General features: G+C 38.5%; 1 protein-coding gene across 1 annotated transcript; it reads left to right on the plus strand.

Moving 5' to 3' along the window:
* Positions 1-14,197: 14,197 nt before the first annotated feature.
* LOC121854244 lies at positions 14,198-25,001 on the plus strand. Its single transcript, XM_042348778.1, has 4 exons — positions 14,198-15,591; positions 16,082-16,200; positions 24,234-24,488; positions 24,774-25,001. The coding sequence occupies exons 1-4, from the start codon at positions 15,360-15,362 to the stop codon at positions 24,999-25,001; spliced, it is 834 nt and encodes a 277-aa protein (XP_042204712.1). The 5' UTR covers positions 14,198-15,359.
* The last annotated feature ends 1,980 nt before the right edge of the window (positions 25,002-26,981 follow it).

Raw genomic sequence — 26,981 nt, forward strand, 5'->3', positions numbered from 1 at the left:
ATTTTAGTAAATATCAAGAAGTTTATACTGTACTATTCAATAATGAAATCATACAGTAAATGTAACACTTTACCTTGAAAAAGTATGAATATAACTTGATGGGGGAGAAGGGTGATTTTGATGTTGATAACATCGAGCTTCTCTTCAAGGGTTATAGCCTTTCTTTACGATCATCACCAGGAATGCGATCACCAGAACGCTTCTTGGAGATATTCTTCTTTACCATATTCACAGTTAATACCACAAAATTGGAGAAATAGTGAGCAAAAATCGCGTTACAGCAAACAAGCGTTCGCGTTATACAAATATCGTTCCTCTATTCATAAATTTCGTTAGAGCCAATTCGCGTTGTCAAAACACGCGTTATAGCAGAACTCACTGTATCTGCGGACTAATACGACAGCAGGTGTGCAAGCGATAGCTTGTTGAGGGGGGCTCGTAAAGAATTCGTTAATCAAGGGAATGCTCGTTAACCCAAGTTAAGAATCTTATGGAAGGTAATTTGTTAACCGAAATTTTGTTAACCGGGGGATCACTGTATATATACAGTTAACCGGAACAATTGGTGTAAAGCACTTCCGGGAATGAGATATTTCTGGATAATGAGACGACTCTCTCAAAGCCGGAAAAAATCCCTCATCCCCGGAATCTTCCTGGGAACAGAAAATTTTTTTCTGGAATTTTCTCTGAATTTCTGAAAAATGCGCCTGATTTTCATCTCTCAAACCCGGAAAAAACTCCCCCATCCCCGGAATTTTTAGGGTATCAGGAATATCTTCTCAGAATTTTCTGGAAAATGTGCCCCTTGAAAAATCTTTCCCAAAGCTGGAATTTTCCAGAAAATTCCGGCTTTGGGAATGATTTTCCGAGAAAATTTCAATTCCGGTTATTGGAAAGTTTTGGGTTTGGGGGATTTCAACTGACGGAGATATTACTATATATATATATATATATATATATATATATATATATATCTCGAACTCTCTCTCGAACTCTCTTGAACTCTCTTGAAATAACTAACAACCCAATCATCATACTTTCATTACAGTACACAACTAGTACCAGAGCCGTCCAGATTCACATAGGTTCAGAATTGAATATTCTTCATAATTGAAGCTGTACACCACACCTAAGTAATTAATTCTTCACTCAAAGCACAAAAGTAACCTTGGGAAATACAGTACCCTGTAACATCAAACTATACTGAGACCTAACTGGAAGATTTTCTCTCAACATCACTTAGATGACAAAGTTAAGGTGCTGGACACATATTGACCCAAATTTCCTGCTTTTGGAGCACAAACGTTTTTCCCACAGGGTTAAGGTCCACAGGTTGGCCAGATCACTACTACTGTGTGCAGCTACAGTATAGTACATATACTGTAGTGGGGTTTACTGTATTATTTTTTATTGCATTAGAAAGTGGCCCTTGAAATTTTTAAGTACTGTACAGTAATTGAAGCAAAACCTTAATGTTTCAGCTTTTAGACAATATTATGCAGCACTATACTCTACCACAAGCAGGTCAGATGCAAACAGTAACAAAAATTTTATATTTATGTACACTAATGTGTACAGTCTATGTACAGTACACTGTACATATACCTTGATTTGTCAGTACAGTTTCTTCATATTGTCTAATTTAGAGCTGTAGGTTTGATTAAAAGATAATGTTTAAGGGCATACCGGTAATTTTAGAAGTTGACCACTTATTATTATATGTGAGTACAGTACTGATTATATGTAACTTATGCCAAGAACATTTTCCACTGAAGATAACAGTTTGTTATAACGAGGAGTCCATCTCCTGTACAGTTTATTTCATCAAGAAGTTGTTCTACATTGGGAAACTCTGGTCATAAAGAGGTCCTGTAGTGATCATGGCATTGTATAAATTTATCTTTTATGTTGAAATGCCAGAGTTTAGTTTATAACATAGTGAATGGGATTTAGGTTTTATATATATATATATATATATATATATATATATATATATATATATATATATATATATATATATATATATATATATATATATATATATATATATATATATATACATATACCCGGTACACACACACACACATACAGTCTCTCCTCGAGTTACGACGGGGTTCTGTCCCGACGACCAGGTCGTAAGTCGAAAAGGCGAAAATAATACTACATAGAAATTCTAAAATGGGTGTCTCTTTTTCTTCTCGACACCACGAGAACTCTCACTTTTAAGCTTGCCAGCCATTTTAAAGGGAATTACAAATGAAAATTTTGTCAGTACACAGCACGATCACTAACGTCGGGACTCGAAAATACGTAATTTGAAATATTGTATCGACTGCGGCAGTAATGCATCGAAATGAGTAAATGAAATTAGGGAAGTAACTGTATGTGTGTGTGTGTGTGTATATATATATATATATATATATATATATATATATATATATATATATATATATATATATATATATATATATATATATATATATATATATATATATATATATATATATATATATATATATATATATATATATATATATATATATAAAAGTATAAACCATAAGCTGAGGATATCTTATCTGTTCATAAATTTCACTGGACTGGCAAGGTTAAATAAATGTTTGTAAGGGTTTGTACATGTTAAATAAGAAGATTTACATTGTTGTGTGTGTGTGTGTGTACTGGTAGCATGTTCTTGGTAGGTTTTCTAATTTTACTGTAAATATCATACACAAATATATATATATATATATATATATATATATATATATATATATATATATATATATATATATATATATATATATATATATATATATATATATAAATTTACAAGTCACATTCTCATGTTCTATTTTCCCTATTGTTGGTGTAAGGAAGAAATAAGTTGGACGAAAATTATTTAATTGTATAATTTTACTGTCCTGTGCTCATGGAAGATGTAACACTGATGCTTCCCTCATTTCAGGTACTGTATTGATGAATTTACTGAACAATTATAATAGATTTTTTCGTTAAGTAGCCATTAAACAGCAGCCATCATCAGTGTAAGTTAGGTGTAGGGACAGTGGCCATCATCAGTGTAAGTTAGGTGTAGGGACAGTGGCCATCATCAGTGTAAGTTAGGTGAAGGGACAGTGGCCATCATCAGTGTAAGTTAGGTGAAGGACAGTGGCCATCATCAATGTAGTTAGGTGTAGGGACAGTGGCCATCATCAGTGTAAGTTAGGTGTAGGGACAGTGGCCATCATCAGTGTAAGTTAGGTGAAGGACAGTGGCCATCATCAGTGTAAGTTAGGTGTAGGGACAGTGGCCATCATCAGTGTAAGTTGGAGTGAAGGGACAGTGGCCATCATCAGTGTAAGTTAGGTGAAGGGACAGTGGCCATCATCATTGGGTTAGTGTGGGACAGTGGCCATCATCAGTGTAAGTTAGGTGTAGGGACAGTGGCCATCATCGATGTAAGTTAGGTGTAGGGACAGTGGCCATCATCAGTGTAAGTTAGGGGTGTAGGGACAGTGGCCATCATCGATATAAGTTAGGTGTAGGGACAGTGGCCATCATCAGTGTAAGTTAGGTGAAGGGACAGTGGCCATCATCGAATATGAGTTAGGTGAGGACAGTGGCCATCATCAGTGTAAGTTAGGTGTAGGGACAGTGGCCATCATCAGTGTAAGTTAGGTGAGGGACAGTGGCCATCATCAATTTGAGTTAGGTGTAGGGACAGTGGCCATCATCGATAAGTTAGGTGAGGACAGTGGCCATCATCAGTGTAAGTTAGGTGAAGGGACAGTGGCCATCATCAGTGTAAGGTTAGTGTAGGGACAGTAGCATCACAGTGTAAGTTAGGTGAAGGACAGTGCCATCATCAGTGTAAGTTAGGTGTAGGGACAGTGGCCATCATCAGTTAAAGTTAGGTGAAGGACAGTGGCCATCATCATGTAAGTTAGGTGAAGGGACAGTGGCCATCATCAGTGTAAGTTAGGTGAAGGGACAGTGGCCATCATCAGTGTAAGTTAGGTGAAGGGACAGTGGCCATCATCAGTGTAAGTTAGGTGTAGGGACAGTGGCCATCATCAGTGTAAGTTAGGTGAAGGGACAGTGGCCATCATCAGTGTAAGTTAGGTGTAGGGACAGTGGCCATCATCAGTGTAAGTTAGGTGTAGGGACAGTGGCCATCATCAGTGTAAGTTGGTGAGGGACAGTGCATCATCAGTGTAAGTTAGGTGAAGGACAGTGGCCATCATCAGTGTAAGTTAGGTGTAGGGACAGTGGCCATCATCAGTGTAAGGATTGAGTGAAGGGACAGTGGCCATCATCAGTGTAAGTTAGGTGTAGGGACAGTGGCCATCATCAGTGTAAGTTAGGTGAAGGGACAGTGGCCATCATCAGTGTAAGTTAGGTGTAGGGACAGTGGCCATCATCAGTGTAAGTTAGGTGAAGGGACAGTGGCCATCATCAGTGTAAGTTGGGTGTAGGGACAGTGGCCATCATCAGTGTAAGTTAGGTGTGGGGACAGTGGCCATCATCAGTGTAAGTTAGGTGTAGGGACAGTGTGCATCATCAATAAAAGTTAGGTGTAGGGACAGTGGCCATCATCAGTGTAAGTTAGGTGTAGGGACAGTGGCCATCATCAGTTGTAAGTTAGGTGTAGGGACAGTGGCCATCATCAGTGTAAGATTGGGTGAAGGGACAGTGGCCATCATCGAGTGTAAGTTAGGTGAAGGGACGTGGCCATCATCAGTGTAAGTTAGGTGTAGGGACAGTGGCCATCATCTAATGAAGTTAGGTGAGAAGGGACAGTGGCCATCATCAGTGTAAGTTAGGTGTAAGGACAGTGGCCATCATCAGTGTAAGTTAGGTGTAGGGACAGTGGCCATCATCAGTGTAGAGTTAGGTGAAGACAGTGGCCATCATCAGTGTAAGTTAGGTGAAGGACAGTGGCCATCATCAGTGTAAGTTAGGTGAAGGGACAGTGGCCATCATCAATGTAAGTTAGGTGTGGGACAGTAGTATTCAGTGTAAGTTAGGTGTAGGACAGTGGCCATCATCATGTAGAGTTAGGTGTGTAGGGACAGTGGCCATCATCAGTGTTTGGTGGGACAGTGCATCATGTAAGTTGGTGAAGGGACAGTGGCCATCATCAGTGTAAGTTAGGTGGAAGGGACAGTGGCCATCATCGATGTAAGTTAGGTGTAGGGACAGTGGCCATCATCAGTGTAAGTTAGGTGTAGGGACAGTGGCCATCATCAGTGTAAGTTAGGTGTGAGGGACAGTGGCCATCATCGGTGTAAGTTAGGTGAAGGGACAGTGGCCATCATCAATGTAAGTTAGGTGTAGGACAGTGGCCATCATCAGTGTAAGTTAGGTGTGAGGGACAGTGGCCATCATCAGTGAAGTTAGGTGTAGGGACAGTGGCCATCATCAGTGTAAGTTAGGTGAAGGGACAGTGGCCATCATCATGTAAGTTAGGTGTGAGGACAGTGGCCATCATCAGTGTAAGTTAGGTGAAGGGACAGTGGCCATCATCAGTGTAAGTTAGGTGTAGGGACAGTGGCCATCATCAGTGTAAGGTTGGGTGAGAGGACAGTGGCCATCATCAGTGTAAGTTGGAGTGTAGGGACAGTGGCCATCATCAGTGTAAGTTAGGTGTAGGGACAGTGGCCATCATCAGTGTAAGTTAGGTGAAGGGACAGTGGCCATCATCAGTGTAAGTTAGGTGTAGGGACAGTGGCCTCATCAGTGTAAGTTGGTGAAGGACAGTGGCCATCATCAGTGTAAGTTAGGTGAAGGACAGTGGCCATCATCAGTGTAAGGGAGTGAAGGACAGTGGCCATCATCAGTGTAAGTTAGGTGAAAGGGACAGTGGCCATCATCAGTGTAAGTTAGGTGTAGGGACAGTGGCATCATCAATTATGGAAGGAGTTGAGGACAGTGGCCATCATCAGTGTAAGTTAGGTGAAGGGACAGTGGCCATCATCAGTGTAAGATAGGTGTGGGACAGTGGCCATCATCAGTGTAAGTTAGTGAAGGGACAGTGGCCATCATCATGTGTTTGTGTAGGGACAGTGGCCATCATCAGTGTAAGTTAGGTGAAGGGACAGTGGCCATCATCAGTGTAAGTTAGGTGTAGGGACAGTGGCCATCATCAGTGTAAGTTAGGTGAAGGGACAGTGGCCATCATCAGTAAATATTTCATGTTCTTTGTGTTCATTTTTGTGCTATCATATGGGGGCAAAGTAAGGAGTCCCTAGTCGCCAGTTACAGGTTAAGACAAAACAATACATGGGAAACTGTCAACTACAATTACTGTACTGAAGTATGTCACTAAACCATCAAAGTCATGACTGGTACCTAAGTTAAATGGCTGTGTCCATCTCTATACTGTCCTGTCTGAACTCATCAAAAATCTAAGGCTGCCATTCATCTATAATAATAAAAGGACATGTCTGTCTAGGTGTGTCTTCCAGCCACAGCAAATTGGTATTACTCATTAATTCATATTTCTGTAATTACTTGAATTTTAACTTTTTGATCCCAGATCCTTAACTAGCATGTAAAGTATTACATTTGTATGAAATTTGAACAAACTCAATGTTTTGACATTATATGCCAAAATGCTAGATAATAGCTATACTGTACTGTACTGGAATACAGTATATGGCAACTTGGCACATAAGACAACCCCCAAATTTTCATTTAAAATTTAAGTTTTAGGCAATAATGTACTGTATAGTACTTGCCATATATGATGGGTATAAAACATGAACCTTAGTCATGTGGCTTAGGATGTCAGCATAGGTGATCAAAAGGAAAAAAATCACCAGTACAGAAGAAAATGGCTTTCTTAACTAGATAAAATAATACATTAGCTGTTTTACTATTCTGTTGAGAGTTTATTTCACATGTTACGTTTCACATTTGTAATGTGAAAATATGCATTCAACTGCGGCATTACTTAATGGCAAACTAAAAGCATTTAATGTGGTTATTGCTAGCTCATGAAAGCAGTTTTCACTAAGCAACAAATTATAATGTCTTGAACCATCAGTACAAGTGTGTCTGGTGAACCTATTGGCTAACACTCCTGCCAATGATTCTTTACTTAAATAAATGAAATGCTGAAAGTATATGACGGAACAGTCAATACCACCAGTAACTTCCGGAGCTAATCGAGATATTCAGGAAGAGACAGTTCTAGGAAACTGCTGACTCTCATCATAATAAACTCGAGAAACCTTGAGGGTGAATGTAAGGCTATGTCCCATGTGGGGAATGTAAGGCTATGTCCCATGTGCGAGCATCCTGTGGCATCGAGCAACCATATGTGTTCTCTAAGGTGTGTCCCACATGGACACGTGAAGCATTTGTGAGTGACTAGGAAGAGGGAACTACTGTAGATGCACGACCGGGAAGCAGTGATCAAATATTTTAATCATCACTTCCTCAGTTGTGCGAATCCTTGCATTCTACACTTAAACTAAAGAAGGCTATACATTCATATTCCACTGTTAGCAGCTTGATCTTGCCAAGAATTAGCACACTTTACAATGTCAACAGCAGTATCTACCTTTGTGTTACGTGATGTAAGTTTAAATGAAGCGCGCTGTGGTTTAAAGGGAGGCACAAGGCCAACTAGTAAACAAAAGGACTTGTTTCTCCGTGTATTATTATCACCCCACAATTACCACTGCCGTGCCTGCTCGACACATAACATAGTGGCAACATGATGGAGAGGAGTCAGGCTGACAACAAGAGAAGCAGAGGTTTGAGCCACTATTTTCTGATGAGGGAAAGCTGAGGGGACTGCTTTGAATGCTGTGACTACTGTGTTCACCTACCTGTTGTGACTGCTGTGTTAACCTACCTGTTGCGATAATCACTGTGCTGATCTACGGTAACTGCTGCCCTGCTGTGAAGACAACTCAAACCTCAAGCTAAGTACCTAATCATAATGGTATCAAGCCACCACAACCACTGTTACTTGGTTCCAACGTAGCCGAGAATTGGAAGATTTTCAAGCAGAGGTGGAAGGACTATGCAGTGCTTTCTCAATTGGACAAGCATGGCAAGGTGGTACAGGAAGCTTTGTTCAAGCATGTGCTGGCTGATGATGCCCTTAAAATGTATAATAGCTTTGTATTCACAACTGAGGAGTCAGAGAGAGCTGTCAAGGAGATTACAGGGGGTATTGAGAAATTTGAGGAATATGCCATAGGAAAAGTAAATGAGACTTTTGAAAGGTTTGTCTTTAACAATAGAAACCAGGTTGAAGGTGAAACTTTTGAGCAGTTTACTGTTTTTGGTTTTTTTACGGGAATTAGCCCACCCGGGCACAGGTCACTGACAAATATCAGGGCATGGGGGGAAAAATATAATAATAAAGATAAATAAAAATTATATTAACAAAAAATATAAATAATAATAATAACTGTAAATAAATACAAACATGAAAAAATAAATTGGGTGAGAAATATGTATGTTGTGTTGTCAGTAGTAAGAGAAACAATTGAGACCCTGCAATTGTGTGTAAATGAGGCAGAAAGTCAAATCAGCAACCTGGGACTTGGTCACAATTTTTGTGTTGCCATATGGCAGCAGGGTCTACCATTAGATAACATAATCTGAGGTCTCTTGTAAAAACTTGCGCTTACTGTGACAGCTGCTTGCAGTCAATGGTCAGGGATCGTATTGTCTTGGGTATTAGAGACTCAAGTTTACAAACTGAACTGCTTCAAGTGCGAGACCTCACACTGGAGAAGTGTATCAACATAATTTTATGTAAAGCTGAAAATGCAACAGCTCAGAATAGAATGATAAAACCAGATACAGTAAATAAGGTAACACGGGAGAACAGAGGTTATAAGGAAAACAGTGACTGGGAAAGTGGTATATGAGAAACCTGAGAAAGACTGCAAGTTTTGTGGTTATAAACATGCTCTCCTAAAAGAGAAATGCCCTGCATATGGCAAAAAGTGTGTATCATGTGGTCTCGGTTGTCATTTTGCTAACATGTGTAAATCACAGAAAAGTCAGCCTTGTCAAAATAGAGGTAAAGAATAAGAGAAGGCAAAAGATCAATAATGTGTGTGACATTGACTGACACATATGAGTCAGAATCTTCCTCAACAGAGGCAGCTACTGACTTTATTCATTCAGTGTCTTATAAACCTAGATCACATGACAACAATCACAAGGAAGCTAAGTGTAAGATGGTGATAGGAGATAAAGAGAGAATCTTTCAGATTGACACTGGTTCTACTGTGAATACTCTACCCCTCAGTTTTGCCAAACATGTCAAACCCACAAATAGAGTCCTTAATACCTGGAACCAAGGTAGTTGGGTTCCAGTTAGTATATGCACTAGGAATTTGTACAGCCCTGTAACTGGTCAGAAATGTCCTATTGATTTCATTGTCTTTAAAGAGAATCTTACACTACTTTTAGGGATGAATGCTTGTCAACAGATGGGACTGGTGGAAGTAAAGGAGGGCAACTTTGAGTATTTAGATGCGATGAAGGGCTCTCTGGGAACCTTCCCTGGTGCACAGTCCCTAAAAGTTGACCCAAATATTAAACCTGTAATTATGCCTGACAGACGCATGCCAATACAATATCCATGAAGCCTAAACTAAAGGCAGAACTAGAGAGACTAGTCAAGCTTGGTGTAATTGTACCTGTAGATGAACCAACCCCTTGGATGAGTCAAGTTGTTGCAAGTCCCAAAAAGGATGGGAAAGTCAGAGTTTGCATAGACCCAAGAGAGCTGAATAAGACCCTTCAAAGGTAACATTATACACTTCCTGTTCTTGAGGACACCCTTTACAAATTGGGCCAGTCTAAGAGTATTCTCAAATGTCGACTTGGCATCTGGCTATTGGCATGTGAGGCTTGATACTCCTGCTAGTTATTTGACTACATTCCAAACATGTCATGGTAGATTCAGGTGGCTGCACTAACCTTTTGGGCTTAATGTATCCTCAGAAATTTTTCAGAAGCAATTACTTGAGGCACTAGCAGGTTTGAAGGGAGTTGTCTGCATTGCTGACGGTGTCATAATACATGGGGCCTATACGACAGAACATGAAGCAAACCTAGAAAGTTTTCTCAAATGTTGTAGAGAGAATAATATCCAGCTTAACAAAGACACGATTGAGTTGCGTAGTGATACTTTAACGTTAATGGGACATCAAATAACCAAAGCAGAACACACTCAAGTAGAATAAGTATACAGGACTGGAACTGGATTTGAGGTGACTGCCCCAAGGAGAGTAGACCTGTCGCTTGACTATATCAATGGGACTTATCTACCTGCTCAGTGACGCTTGAGGTCTGATCTGAAAGCTCTAACTATGTAGGTTCTGTAAACTATATACTGTACTTAGGATTAAGTCTTGTATTATTGTGTGTTTTTGTAACATTCTACAAAAAACTACCTATGTTACTTAAGGAAGATGCCCAAGTTTAACCTTAAGGTTGTACATTAATGCTGATGTAATGAAGTTTGTCAGTACAGTACCTTCTTTACCCTGCGAGGAAGGATGTTACGTGATGTAAGTTTAAATGAAGCGCACTGTACATCCCGATGTTCTTTTGTTGTGGTTTAAAGGGAGGCACATGGCCAACTAGTAAACGAAAGGACTTCTCTCTCCATGTACCTGTACAGTATTATTATTACCCCACAATTAACACTGCCTTGTCTGCTCAATATGTAACACTGTTTCAATAGCTTTATTTAAAATTAAACATTTACTTGTACAAATAGCAAATGCACACTGTACAACATGCCTGGCATGTGAAAATCTGGAATTAAAAATTATTTTTTCTATGTTCAGAGCATTTCCTATGATAGAGTTTCAACAAATATACACAGTGGATAGGCCTCGTCCCCAATCAGAATACATTCCAGTGTACTAGTGAAACTTCTTTGGATCTTGGTGAAGTTCCTTGTAGAGATGGTGAAATTCGCCTACTCATCCTCCTCTGATATATGGGATATTTTTTCCTGGGTACCTCTGCAGGTACCACACGTTGAAAAGCGGTTTTTTTTTCTAAAAGTTTCATCATACTTGTGCACTGCGTAGACGGCATGATTACACTGGCAGGTGGGATACAGATTGTTTTGGAAAGTAGGTTACACATCTACGCCCTGGTTGCTCAGTGCCGCAGGACGCTCACACATGGGACATACCCTAAGTGTACTCTGGTAATGTTCACTCTTCAGCAGCCATGTGATCTACTGTACTGTGTGTGTGTACAGAATTGTAAAAAGACAATGAGGGAGGTCCAGGAGTAGTACTGACATCATTTGCAGCTCAGCAGATGTCGAAGAGGTCTGTGTTACTTGAGACATGGCCATTGTGGAGCTTCCTCTTCTCACACTGAAGAAACATAAAAGGTCTTGAAAAAGAAAATCAGGCAGGAACTTCGTCAGTGAATGAAAAAATACTGTGGCAATGACCTGTTGAAACTCCATGGAAAGATCAGCAAAGACCCATCCAGCCACTTCAGACTGGGAATTGGCTGTTATGTTATTTTTCACCTAATTATTAAACAAGTCTCCCTTTGTGTTATTACAGGTGTATAAGTTCTGGTCCACACACTATCATGCAGACATGTTGCATAATCGAGTTTATAACATTTACCATGCAGGTTAACGAGGTTGGAGGCCTTTGAAATATAGTGTTATATATAAATGTAAAGAATAAGTTAGACTGACAGGAAAACAAATGAAGTACTAAGATTAGCAAAAACTTCAAGAAAAATATTTGAAATGTACAGAAAAATAAAAATTAAATACTTTGGTCATATAATTAGGGATACGGAAAAAAAACCAGAAATATTTATGGGCAAAGTTGAGGGTAGAAAGGCCAGGGGAAGGCAGAGGCTGGGATGGGTGAATGAAATTAAAAACTAGGTCCTAAGAGGGTGTTACTATGGCAGGTGGTCTACAAGATATTTAGGTTAAGTTAGGTTTGGTCATGTTAGCTTAGCTTAGGTCAGGTCAAGTTGGATTAGGTTAGACTAAAGATATCTTTGTGGACTGCACGCTATAGAAGCACCCCCAAGAGAGCAATACAAAACCTTAGAGGCTTGGTAAACACAGCCAGAGAATGTTTAGAGTGGAGGACTGTGGTCGCCAATCTTCAGATAATTATGACAGCACTCTTGATGGATTGATTGAGTGATATTTTCACCAAAGTTTATGAGTGATCTTGAGAAGCATTAATATATATATATATATATATATATATATATATATATATATATATATATATATATATATATATATATATATATATATATATATATATATATATATATATATATGCCCTATGTTGCACATATTTTTTTATTTTACGGGGATTAGCCCACCCGGGCACAGGTCACTGACCTAGGGGGGCAAAAATTTAATAATAATAATAATTAATAGTAAATATATTTTGATAAAAAATTTAAAAAATTTAAATGAAATAATAATAATAAACCATAAAGGAAAATACAAAAATTAAAAAAGGTCAAAAAGTGAGAAACATTATATAGTATGTTTGTTGTGCTGTCAACCTCCTATATTTCCCACTTCTGCATTTTACCTTGTACTGTACCCTTCTTGCACCCTCAGAGCTAATGCTCTCTTCTCTCCGTATCATCAACCAACCAATAGTAAGAGAAACAATTCAGACCCTGCAATTGTGTGTAAATGAGACAGAAAGTGAACAGCAACCTGGGACTTGGTCACAATTTTCGAAATGCCATATGGCAGCAGGGTATCAGGGTCTAACATTAGACAACACATTATGCTTCCAATATCTTCCCCGGTGGGAGTGTAGTGGATTTCTCCCCTACAAACGCTTGTCGTTGAGTAGCCGACCCCGCGAATTCCCCAGTGTATGCCTCGTGGTCAAGGTCAACCAGCGCCGCCTTACATGACGGAGGTCAACTATTAAGCCACGCCTACCTCCGCTATATAAGACCTGACCTCGTGATGACCTATCTCTTTCTACCGACAGCCAGTCTTCAAGTAACACCTCCTCCTCGCTCCCGCCGGCGAGCATGGCGACCCACAAGCTGGTCCTCCTCTGAGCACCCTCACCAACCAGCTCTCTCTACTCAACGCTTGTAACCATGTTGCCTTCCCAGCACCAAGCTGCATTGTACATCTGATACAATATGTATACAGAGAGCACATTGTGAGTTTCCTTTCTCCATCCCATCCTGAACGCGAACCAAATAACCAGTACCCAACAGTAGTACCTCCCTGATGTTTGGTAGCTGCCTACTACCTACAACCAGTAAGTACCTGGAGGGGGGGGCGGTTGTTCGTTATTTTTTGGCCTAGTGAGGTTTTATCTGGCACCTTTCTATTTCCATCTAACCAAGGAATATAAAAAATATTTATTGCACTTAGACTTGCAATACTGAAAAAGTTATTTGTGGTAAAACGATACCACGAACACGAGTCTCATAGCTATTATTATTAATATCATTATTATTATTTCTAATATGATTCCATGCAAATTTAACATAAGTACAAATAATATAAGAATCTCATGATAAATTAATTTGGATGTCTTTAAGCTTGATTTATTTTTTTCCGGAAATGTTAAGGAATTTGACATTTTGTTCGTGGATAATTTATTAACATTAACTATGACCAAGTTCAACGTTGCCAGAGGCAGACACTGGAGGAACGCAGGAAGGTAAGCTCCAAATATTTACTGTCTTTACAAGTAATTTATCACGTATTTGTCATTGTATTGCTTCTGAGTTTATATAGACCTATTCGAGTTAGCTTTATAACTTTTTTTCATCCCAAGGTTGTAAAACATGTGGAACACCCATAGTTGTCGGTAGCAGACTACATAAATTTAATTATCCCTACTTCAATTCAAGAGTTATAGCTATATTAATCGAGGTAGGTGACTGGGAAATCCACCTTAGAGGGCGAAGACAAACAATCTTGGTTTAAGCCGCGTCCAGGACACTTATTTAATGACATTTCTTAGCCACAGCTATGATATTCAGCATTGTATTGTCTTACTTTACTTTTTACTTTTATCCTCTTCGCCACTGATCGGCTTGTTAGCCGCTTGGGCGATCGGTCACGTCTCTGTCACGCACTGTTGGCAAATACTGGGCATGCACCGGCTCCTGAATGCCCGCTCCAGTGTTGGTCAAGTCTGGTCTTGAAAGAGCTCACACTCGGTGCCGTCACAACACTCTCTGGTAGATTGTTCCAAGAGTTTACAACCCTCACTCCCGAAAAAGGCAGACATCCAAAACATAAAATTGGTTAAGACAATAAAAAACACGTTAATGAAATTCAAAACAAACATATTTAAGATAATGATAAACACTGCGCATACATACTTTATTAACAAATCCAAGATCCATTTATGCAATAAAAGTAAATAGCACAAAATAGTAATTAACACAATAACTAGACATGTAATCATAACAAACAAAAACAAACAAATATTTTCAAACATCTTAACATTTTTTAATAAACACGTAACCATAAACAAGTCTCACGCGCAGGACAATAAATGAAACATAAAACCAGTTCAACTAAAGTATGCACATCTTTCAAATACATTAAACTCTACTGTACCCTAGTACGTATAATTTATGAATAGGCTATGATTAGCCATTCAATACCACTTACCCTTGACCTTTTATAATTAACCCACAAGCTTAATTTATTTTTATTTTTACTTCATTTCTCCACTTCCCTAATTTGTCAGTTTCTGTTTCTTTTCATATGATGATAAACCTTCATTTACACATAAAACATTATGACACTGGGTGTATTTTAACGACTACAGAGATGAAATTGTGAATCTACTCTGGATAACACCAATTTGAAGATTGTTTGACAAACAATTTGCTCATTAATGTATTTTCAATGCTGCTTTGAAATTTCATTAAAGTTATATATGGAATCTAATGTTACCAGGACCAAATCACTGTACAGACATGGCTTAATGGTGGCACTTTGACAGTTTACTGAAACATTAAAGACAGATTTACTGGGGAGCTTATAACAGTCGAAATGAATTGGGAAACTTAACCTACCCAGATTAAAACCAGTAGGTAAGGTTAAGTTAAGTTATTTGGTTTGTGTTACAAATGAATTATTTGAAATGATTATGTTTGGGGTGTCTTATCCTGTAGTCTGCCACTTACACCACCAGTTATATCTAGTGACATATTGCCCTGCCAACACCCTTCTTACAAGAACAAACTCTCACACTACCTTAGTGTGGTAGTAAATTCTATTAAAAGAAATGATTGATCTCTTTTCTTGTGTCTGTATCCAGGTTGGCAAGAGCTCTACCAACTGCAAACTAAAATAACCAACCATGGAGAAAGGTGTGCCCTTTAATGCCATGGGTGTAAGAAATGCTCTAAAAAAGAGAAGAAATGCTCGAAAACTTTTATGTGCTATGAGGCGCCGCCATAGACAAAGACGACGAAGACCACAGGTTTTGAAGACCCCTTTCTCAGTCGTCTTGATGGGTCAAGAGATCATCAGTGATATCCTCTCTGATGGATTCGCCAGGTCCTGGGTGGAGATCAAGATGGGTTATATAGGTCAGTGGCTGTACAGTGCTACTAAGACTTTATTTTTTAATACAACCCATAGAGCCCTCAGTGGATAAAGTTTTCAAATTGTTAACGGTTTTATTATTGACAAATAGTCTTATTGTTTGCATAATGTTTTAATTTTGTTTGTTTCCACTGTGTGTTTATCCTACTGCTCATACTTTTGCAAACATTCCTCAAATTTATTTCCTTTAAAAGTAATATACATTGCCCCACCAGATGTGGAACGCTTGAGACCATATAACATTATTCTAATAGACATTATATCGCCACAAGAGATGAATGTATTTGTCACTTGAAGTTTAATGATTCTGCTAGGAGTTGTTTTGCTGTGTTTTTTCCATACGTCTGTTAATCCTCACTTGGGCACTAGAATGGGATATCACAGTCATGCCCCCCATTTACCTTTTACCGATCCTTAATTATTATTATTTTTTTCTTTTCATCTTTATCTAATGTTTAATTCTTACACTAACAGTTAAACATTCACTCAAGAAATGGGGCACTGTCGCTTATGCTGTAAAGAAGGCACTGAGGTTTTATGCGTATAAGGGGTACGTCATCCGTTTCTTGTCGGGCACAACAATCTTTTACAAGGTAGGTGACTTACTCCTGTGACACACAGTAGTACTTATGGCAGGTTTAAGGGGTGTACCATGCTTCTAAGATGTGTAAAAGGAATGGTCCTACCATGGATCAGATATTATCCTTGACTACAAGCAGTGAATGGGGATTAATGGCACGAAATCATATCCTCGCACCCAACGCTTCCCTGATGCCTGTTGGATCACCACTCGGCGACCTCCTGATACTTTGGAGGGATGTCCTTCCTTCCCTGAGCTTTAGTAAGGCCCCTTTATGTTATTTATTTTATATGCATTTGAGACACGTGCCAGATTGCTATTGGTAACATTGTACACTACAGGGGTACCTGATAACAGCACTATAATGCGTTTTTTCCTTGCTGAAACGAGATGCCCTGCCCCCTCCTCAAGAGTTGCAGTTAATTGGCTGTTGCAAATCTGTCCGATTTCGTCCTGAAGTAATGAAGTATTTCTAAATGATTTTTTTTTTTTTTTATTTATTTATTTTTTTTTTTAGGTCAAGGTGGGGAATTGATGGAAGGCATGCTGGGGTTCAAAGCACAGCCAGACATGAGGGATAGAGAAGTCACAACATATAGTCGTGGGGAGAAAGGTTGGAAAAGAAGTTTAATGAGTTAAACAGAGGGGGACGACACCCCTTGTTTTACATATTACAGAGTTTGTTGGCTAACTAAGCTAACCTAGGGTTTAGGATAAGGTTGCACAATGGTTACTTTGGTAGACAATGACAAGTTTGATTTTACAATTACAAGTTTATTAACATCTTATACTGTATTACGTTATGGACTCACTTGATTGTGACTTGTTAAATGTGAATTTATATCATCTAAGTTTTAATCTAAGGTGGATCGCTGTGTATGGGAGCTAACGCTCCTCTGGCAGTGTGAACGACAGACTAAAACTACCTCAAGGAGAGGAAGCCAACCTAACCCCACCTAACCCCTGAGTTGTGTGTGAAATTTGACTAGTTGTGATAAATGAAGAAATTTCATTTACTTCCTTTTCACTCTAACTTATCTCTTATTCCCTCTTTTCATTTTTCCTCTTTCATCTCCCCTTCTCTCCTTTCCTCTCTCTCTCTTCCTCCATTTACAATCATAATTCACATATCATAGCCTATGTTCATAATCCTCATCCTCTTCCTGCAACTGTCAAGTGAATTGTGATACCCGGAGGTGTAGTTGCAGGAAGCATGGTCTAGAGTGCTCAGTTGCTTGTGGATATTACAGAGGGGTGGGCTGCACAAATGCCATGTCATCTGTGGACACCCAATCCGAAGATGACAATACTGAGTTTAAAAAGATTCCATGTCATAGGTTGATGAATTTCAACTGACTGATCATGCTATATGTAACGTCACTATTTAGTGCACTTTGTTTACGTGGTAACGTGATCTTTACTAGCTATATGACTTATCTTCGCACATTAAAAATATGTTATGAAAATAACCTAAAATTTGTTTTCCAATAATGTGTTTAGTTATAGGAAACTGCAGTGATAAAGATTTTGTACAATACTGGAATAGTAAAGATTTTTGGGGGTAGTGGTAACCATCTATAACATATAAAACCGTGTACAGTTCTTTAAAAGCTTGCATTATTTCATTCAAAATTGTTTTAAATAAGGACAAGGGAGAGCAGGATAGGAAACGGTTACCATAATGCAGTAGTTATGTTATAATTACAAATATAGAGTTAATGATCAAAGTCGGCAGGGAAAAAAAACAAAATTTTTAAGTTAATAAGTATATTTATTTCTGATTTTCAATAAAACTTGACAACAAATCATCATTACAAAGGTATGTGTTAATAACCAGTGATGGTATCTTTGGCTTGATACCAAATATTCCACTGTATCCTTTTATTTATATAACTGAAAAAAAATTAAAAAATATAAATTATTTTCTTCCCTATATTCAACAAAATTTGTTAAGTTTGAGGCCAAATTTCTTAGCTCTCGCTTCTATAGCTGCCCTTTGTTCTTGACTTAAGCCTGGGCCGGAGTAGGGCCTCTTGTTGCCCACAATCATTTTCCTCTCTGAAGAGGGGTTTTCAGTGGTCACTAGCTCTTCTTGCTTTGGGACCACTTTTTCTACATCCACGGGACGTTTCAGAGGACACATAAGTGTAGACAATGTTTCAATTTCTTCTTCTGGCAAGAATGGCATTTCTAGACTTGGCGATTCAGTCTCTTCTTTTCCTCCTTTACGTTCAGGAACGTATTGTGTAAACGTCTCGGGGTTGCGCCATTTCATCCACAGGTAGACGTATGCTTGGTCGTAACGCTTGCCCATGCGTTTCATCTTAATCCCAGTTCTTTTTAGATGCATTCCAAAATTGGAGAAAGCAGCCTGAGTTAAACCATTCTTTTTGCAGTAAGAGACATAATCGTCTTGCAACTCCTTACGAAAAATTCTGTCATTGTCAAAATCACTGAAGATAACCTTTTGAAGTATATAAGTCATGAATGAATCTCGGCCAGGGTAAGGGCGAGGGTCGTTGACAAATTCAGCAAAAATTCTGTTTTGCAAGTCCATTTTGTCGATATGGATTTCTTACATCTTACTCAAGGACATCAATTTATTTTTCGGGGAGTTGGAGCAAAAAAGTAATATTACTCAGGTTGGAACTTTCAATAGTGAGGTTAATTGAGTGGTAAAATTTATTATAGTCGAGAGACAGAATTGTGGTGAAGATCGTAGTACAAATCTATCCTCTCCTTACTACAATCTCCCTTCCCTTACCATCCTTCCACTGATTGAGTGTTGCAGTGAAGATGTAGTACTAGTGTTGCAGTGAAGATGTAGTACTAGTGTTGCAGTGAAGATGTATTATGTTGTAGTGACGATGTTGTACTCGTGTTGCAGTGAAGATGTATTATGTTGTAGTGACGATGTTGTACTCGTGTTGCAGTGAAGATGTATTATGTTGTAGTGACGATGTTGTACTAGTGTTGCAGTGAAGATGTATTATGTTGTAGTGACGATGTTGTACTAGTGTTGCAGTGAAGATATATTGTGTTGTAGTGAAGATGTAGTACGAGTGTTGCAGTGAAGTTATATTATGGTGTAGTGAAGATGTAGTACTAGTGTTGTAATGAGGATGTTGTACTAGTGTTGTAGTGAAGATGTAGTACTAGTGTTGTAGTGAGGATGTTGTACTAGTGTTGTAGTGAAGATGCAGTACTATTGTTGTAGTGAGGATGTTGTACTAGTGTTGTAGTGAAGATGTAGTACTATTGTTGTAGTGAGGATGTTGTACTAGTGTTGTAGTGAGGATGTTGTACTAGTGTTGTAGTGAAGATGTTGTACTATTGTTGTAGTGAGGATGTTGTACTAGTGTTGTAGTGAAGATGTAGTACTATTGTTGTAGTGAGGATGTTGTACTAGTGTTGTAGTGAAGATGTTGTACTAGTGTTGTAGTGAGGATGTTGTACTAGTGTTGTAGTGAAGATGTAGTACTATTGTTGCAGTCAAGATATATTGTGTTGTAGTGAAGATGTAGTACTAGTGTTGTAGTGAAGATGTTGTACTAGTGTTGTAGTGAGGAATAGCCCAAGTTTGAATGTAATGGAAGTGTTTATTGTATTCCATGTAGCAAATGTAATTGTAATTATGTAGGTCAGACAGGAAAAACACTGCAGCTCAGAATCAAACAACATAAGTATAATATCAGAACTGCATCTGAAAGCAGTGCCTTGTTCGTTCATGTTAGGAATAATAATCACCCCATTGCTTGGGAAAAAAGCTTAGAAGTATTCAAATCATCTTGTGTCACAGAAAGACTTCTGGTTGAAGCTAGTTTGATTAAGGAATTAAAATCAATAAACCTTAGTGATGGTCAGTTCAAAACTGATAATATGTTACATAAATTTATTTGTCAGTGGCCCAAGGATAAAAATGCTTTGAAAACCTTTGATCTAGATGTATGATAGTTATTTTGTGGGTCCTTTTTTCTGACCTGACCTGGCTAGTCACGTCACCACCCTTCTCTTAAGCTCCTCTACGTGTGTGTTGGTGTGGGGATTAGTGGATGTCATCATTATGACCTGACCTCATGTTTTTAGGTCACCCTGTATATTTAAGCCTCTCTCTGTCCATGTAATCCAGTTGCCTCTGAAGATGTCTTGAATAAAGACGAAAGCTAAGGTGCTCCGTTGTTTCCATTTTCCCGTGTGATTTTATCAAGATTTATCTTATCCACGTTTTCATTGTGGATTTACTTGATATATATATATATATATATATATATATATATATATATATATATATATATATATATATATATATATATATATATATATATATATATATATATATATATGCAAGTAAATCACTGTAGTTGCACGTGATTCAGGTATATGCTGATAACCACAAGGAAAGAAGAAAACACGAAGTTCCCAAGCGCTTTCGTGTAATTCACATCTTCAGGGGTGGGTACAGACTAAGGAGAAGTACAAAACAAGGTGTATATATACAGAGGAGGGTGAGATCAGGTCCACAATGGTCAGGTATTAGGTAATGACCCTACTAATCTTTAAATAGCACCGTAACGTTCGGTAGTCAGGTCAGAGGGTAAGGTGACCCAACCTTCTCACCTGGTTACAAATCTTCTTAATTACAAAATTGTCCAGTTTGTACATGCCATTACTTAAATTCATGTTGAATGTTTCAGTATGTTTAGTATATATATACATATATATATATATAAAGGTTTATTAGAACAAACACCAATCAATAAAAATGCTGAGGTTTTCACATCTCGTCTCAAGGAGTGGAATTTACTAGATCCTAGTTGCAAGACTAGTACATACAGGCAAAGGCATCTAACTCTTACACCTTTCTTCAAAGTTTTGGAACTTAATTTGCTGTGTTATTGCTCTGATGTCAATGGCCTTTTTGGCCAAATAGGCATTGAGTACAACCCTTCTGATTGGCGTCTGTTTATTGACAGCTCAACAAAAAGTCTTAAGGCTGTGTTGCTTCACAAAGGGAGTACACTTCCATTAATTCCTGTAGGTCATTCAGTTCACATGAAGGAAGACTATGGAAATGTAAAGATTTTGTTGGACATGCTCAACTATACAAGACTTCAAGATGATAGGTTTCCTGCTTGGACTACAAGGTGGCTATACCAAGTATTCTTGTTTTCTCTGTCTGTGGGATAGTAGAGCAGATGACAAACACTATGACAGAAGAGATTGGCATGTGAGAAGCGAATTAACTCCTGGTGCACACAATGTATGTAACAATGCTCTTATTCAAAGAGAGAAGATATTGCTGCCATCACTTCACATAAAGCTAGGGCTTGTGAAGCAGTTTATCAAAGCATTAAGCCCAGAAAGTAACGCCTTTAAACACGTCCGCTTAATGTTTCCAAAATTGTCTGAGGCCAAATTCAAAGGCAGCATCTTCATTGGACCACAAATTAGGCAGATGTTGGCATCTACAGATTTGGAAAACAAAATGTCAACTGTTGAAAAAAATGCCTGGCAAGCATTTCGGCTTAAAGTACATGGGTTTCTGGGCAATCACAAGTCTGAGAACTACAAAGAGCTGGTGGAAAATTTAATTGTATGTTACAGAGAACTTGGCTGCAGAATGTCACTGAAGTTACACTACTTGCATTCACACTTGGAATTCTTCAGACCAAACTTGGGACACGTGAGTGAAGAGCATGGCGAACGGTTTCATCAGGAGAAGAGATATAAGGGGACTTGGGATGAAACTATGATGGGTGACTACGTGTGGAGTTTGATTCGAGATGACCCAAGGAACACAAAAGAAAATGCCGTTCAAGTGTTCATTTTTAGCATAGTTTAATGTTCAATTTCATTGGTAACAAGAGTAGAAAAGGAATGTGTTGTTTATGCTTTCAATATAACATACATTTGTGTTCTCGTTTCATTTATTTCATTAGCAAATGTGATGTATATCAACATTATGCCTTCTGATTTCTGGTTAAATTTCAGAGATGAAAAAAAATTAATTGTTAATTTCTGATAAAACTATTGATGCTGTAAAAAAACTAAAGTCATATTTGGAGTCAGCATACTCAAAAACATGTATAAAAAGTTAAAAAATTCAGATAAACACAACTTTCCCTAAAATTTGTTGCACATTTAAAAATACAGGTACTTAAGTAATTCAGGACTAAATCGGACAGATTTGCAACAGCCAATCAACTGGAACTCTTGTGGAGGCGAAGCATCTCTTCTCAGCTGAGAAAAAACGCATTATAGTATCCTATCTCCTTTTTTGTGGAATTAACTGTTGAAACTGAATTAAATCGCCATGTATGCCCGTGACACTGGGATACCAAAGGCAGTCTACTAGGACCTTTGTTTGCTTCAGGAATATGCCAGAATTGCCAGATGCTGATCACTTCTCCATGCACTCACTCTACAGAAGTGAGTGCTTCCTATCTGGAGTACTGGACCCCGTATAGTGACTATCAGTTGTTAGAGATTGTCCAAAAGAGGGCATAGATTGGTCCTGCACTTTGGCACCTCAGGTATTCAGAGAGATTAGAACTGCAGTTACCTAGTTTATACTATAGACAGGCAAGGGGTAATTTATAGAAGTTTATAAACACCTCAGACGATATAACTTAGTCTAGTGTTCATACCTGGAACTAGTGGATGTCCTCCCCACTAGAGTGTCTCAACTCAGGGTTGAAGAAACCACAAGTTCAGAAAATTGTCACGGAAAACTATTTCGGAGTGAGAATTGTGAACTCTTGGGGAGTGTTGTGATGGCACCGAGTGTCAGCTCATTCAAGACCAGTCTTGACAAACACCGCCCAGATACAAATACATTCAGGAGCCAGTACTTGACACAGTGCATGACAGATGTGACCGACCAGTCAAGAGGCTAACAGTGTCAAAGAGGATAAAGTAAAGTAACTATAAATTCATGAGTTGGGTAAAGGCATACTGAAGAGAATAGCATAGAGAAAAATAATACAAATAATAATTTTCATTAGATTTAGCAAATATTAATGGAATTTTGTTTCACACTGCCAGGTTCTCTTCGGCTGCTGACGCGTACCTGTCTATCTAAAATGACGGAGCTGTTGTGAATTTATTTGATGCGCATTTATGACTGACATAACACACAGCAGATAAAATAATTACCGCGTGGATCCTCTTGAAGGTGTGGAGTAGGAATGGTTACTGGATATGGGGGGGTTAGTGTGAGACGTGTTATAAGAGAAAAGAGGAAATTGGAAGCATACAATGTTTTTTGTTGATGGTGAGAAAAGCCTGAATAGAAGAATTGACTCCCTAGTGTTCTCCATGACCCCATTTGGGAGTTGTGTTTCTGTGAGGACTCAAAAGAGATAGAAATTGTATCCTATCTTAGTCTAGTGTCTGTTAGAGGGCCCAGGGGTGCACGTCCTAGTAGCCCTGTGTTCAGCTCCTCGTGTCTGAAGACTCTTTGTATTTTTCCAGCACTTTGGATACTCGAGAGGAACTTTTTGGAGGGTTTGCTTCTCACTTACAAGTCTAAAACAATGGTTGTGGTGTTCAGTACAGTATATACAAAGGCACATCTCTTCTTGGGTCTGGAGTCACGGTGTGCTCCTTCACTGTTTTGTATTGTCATTTCTGAGTCTTTATGATGAATTTATTGGGTCCCCATTACCCGACAGTTTTCTTCTATCACTTTGCCTAATCCAACCTCAGGAAGGACCTTACTAACCCTCCTCTGGCAACAATAAATATGTTTGAGGGAAAAGGTCATCTGGTGATCAGGTAATCATGTCTAGCCGCTACACAACCATGAACAGTGGCTATAAATGGTATTGGTGAGGCTTTTGTTGGTGGGAGTTTAATATTGTTATAATTTATGAAATTTTATATTTTACCTGAAAATCTAAACATAAGAAATCTTTTATTTGTGTTGCATTTCCAGTGATTGGTAGGTTTTGAAGGTTGTGGTTTGTTTAGATTTCAAATATAAATGAGAAAACGTAGATAGATAATGTTTTAATTCCACAATTTCATGCAGTGATCATTTCACAGGCGATTAGGGACTTGGAAACAATGAAGGCAATTGACAGAGCTTGGGGAATCCCGGATTCTACTCCCCCGAACGAAAGTCCCATGAAAGAAGATATGACAGGCTGGTCCTTCAAAGGACGAAACACATCAGAGGACTTTGAAGAGAGGGCAAAGGCTGGTCCTTCAAAGGACGAAATCACATCAGAGGACTTTGAAGAGAGGGCAAAGGCTGTTCCTTCAAAGGCAGAAAACACATCAGAGGACTTTGAAGAGAGGGCAAAGGCTGGTCCTTCAAAGGACGAAAAACACATCAGAGGACTTTGAAGAGAGGGCAAAGGCTGGTCCTTCAAAGGACGAAATCACATCAGAGGACTTTGAAGAGGGCAAAGGCTGGTCCTTCAAAGGACGAAAACACATCAGAGGACTTTGAAGAGGGCAAGGCTGGTCCTTCAAAGGACGAAATCACATCAGAGGACTTTGAAGAGAGGGCAAAGGCTGGTCCTTCAAAGGACGAAAATACATCAGAGGACTTTGAAGAGGGCAAAGGCTGGTCCTTCAAAGGACGAAATCACATCAGAGGACCTTGAAGAGAGGGCAAAGGCTGGTCCTTCAAAGGACGAAAACACATCAGAGGACTTTGAAGAGAGGGCAAAGGCTGGTCCTTCAAAGGACGAAATCACATCAGAGGACTTTGAAGAGAGGGCAAAGGCTGGTCCTTCAAAGGCCGAAAACACATCAGAGGACCTTGAAGAGAGGGCAAAGGCTGGTCCTTCAAAGGCAGAAAACTAATCAGGGGACTCAGTAGAGAAGACTGTAAGAAAACCTTTGTGAAGGTTCAAAAGGTGGAGCAAGAGGAAGAGTTGGCAAGGACGAAGATCAGAAATGTGATGCTGCCGATTTGAACGACAGAGCTCTCAGAATGTTACATGATTTGCATAAGAAACTTTTATTCTCAACAACAAAAAAACATATACATCAATTTTATGAGTTGAAAATAATGTAAAAGGATTCCATAAGCCTTTGAGAAAAACCATTTAACCACTCATTTATTTACACTAGTTTAAAGGTTTAATTAATTTGTTTATTCTCTTTATGAATGATGTTTCTGTGATGCTGACTTATATTAGGGTCAGTTGTTAGCATGATATAAACATCATAGGTCATACTTGCCCTCGGTTTTTATGATAGTTTTATGATCTATTTTTGTTAATTTATGGATGGATTGTTATTTTGGTATTTTGTTGAGTCTGTATGGTGATCAGGGAGGTTATTGGATCCCTTTAGTTATTAACTTTATTTCCAATTGCATACGAGGCTTGGGCATAAGTACTCTCGGACTGGCTCAGAATTTCAAGACCTTATTTATTTATCATGTATCTTTTATTATGTATTACAGCTATTTACATATTTATTCAATAGTTTTTTATTATTACAAATACCAAAACTAAATGACACAATATAAAGTACAGTATTAAGAGCTCTGAAATGTTTTTGTACTCTAACAACTAAATCACCTACAGTAATGTATAGTAATAGTAGAGTATCGTATACCTGTTGGGCTGCAGGTATAACAGTAGAGGAAGTCGATAGTTTCTCCTAATGGTCATAGGACACAGTGTATCGAATCACAGTTAATACATACTGTACACTAGAGTAACATTAATACCACAGTATGGGCTATTTAGATTGGAGGTTAAATATTTATAACGTATTATCTAAGTGTGTTTGTATGTGGTGTAGATTAAATATAGACACAAATATGACCCAGTGTCAAGGAATAGTCTGACAGGTATCGGACCACTCCCTTACTACACTGGCTAACCATCATCATCATCACTGCCATCATCATCACTATCATCATCATCACTACCATCATCATTATCACTACCTTCAGCATCATCACTATCATCATCATCATCACTACTATCATCATTATCACTACCATCATCAATATCACTATCATCATCCTCATCACGACTATCAACATCATCACTATCATCATTAGTACCATATAAGAGCGGCGTTTTTCCCTGTGTGTTCCTTTTTAATTTATACCATGGTGGTTAACTTTTAAACTCTTCAACCTGGTTTTCTCTTAATTTTTTACTTCATTTATTTTCTCCATTAGTTTTGTCTAGTTATTTCATTTCATATAGTTACTCCATAACCTCTGACCTTTGGTAGCGTGGCTCGAGGGCTATGACACATGGGTATATTGTAATTCTGGTATCAAGCAATGGGAAAGAATGACGGTAAAATACTGCAGGTAAATGATGCTCCTAACATACAAATAAAATGGTTTATTAAAATTATAAAATGGTTTATTAAAATGAAATTATATTTTATCAATAATTTCAGTAACACTCAACTACAGGAGTCAACTCCCTGGCTTTACTCATTTTGTAACTGTTAAACTTAGGTACAATCTCCACTTACACCATGACTGGGTGACACCCACTGGGTGTACATTTACAAAAACACACACAATACTCTTACATAGCACCTTTGAGCACCTTTATTACAAGTGGCAATGATGCCAGTTACAACAGCAACACTAATACCTTAACAACTCCAGGATTAGTAGCTTCTCTTCACCACTGTGGTACCTTTGCCCACAAGCAAAGTGGTGGTCAACCTATTCTTGCTGGCTTCAAACACTCAGACAATTCATTTGACTACATACAGGTGTACTCGGAGGAATAACACAGCCACCATATAGCCCTACTGAGTAGGTAACTCATCCATAACAATGATGGGGGCTGGCAGTGT

This window comes from Homarus americanus, unplaced genomic scaffold (assembly GCF_018991925.1).
Source record: "Homarus americanus isolate GMGI-L3 unplaced genomic scaffold, GMGI_Hamer_2.0 scaffold50564, whole genome shotgun sequence".
In the NCBI taxonomy this organism is placed as follows: Eukaryota; Metazoa; Arthropoda; class Malacostraca; order Decapoda; family Nephropidae; genus Homarus; species Homarus americanus.

Excerpts from the sequence above, each read along its gene's own strand:
- LOC121854244 (XM_042348778.1), top strand. The coding sequence starts at position 15,360 with ATGGAGAAAGGTGTGCCCTTTAATGCCATGGGTGTAAGAAATGCTCTA. Across the intron at positions 16,201-24,233 it reads GCACAACAATCTTTTACAAG|GCGATTAGGGACTTGGAAAC; the intron begins GTAGGTGACTTA and ends ATCATTTCACAG. Across the intron at positions 24,489-24,773 it reads CAGAGGACTTTGAAGAGAGG|GACGAAATCACATCAGAGGA; the intron begins GCAAAGGCTGGT and ends GGTCCTTCAAAG.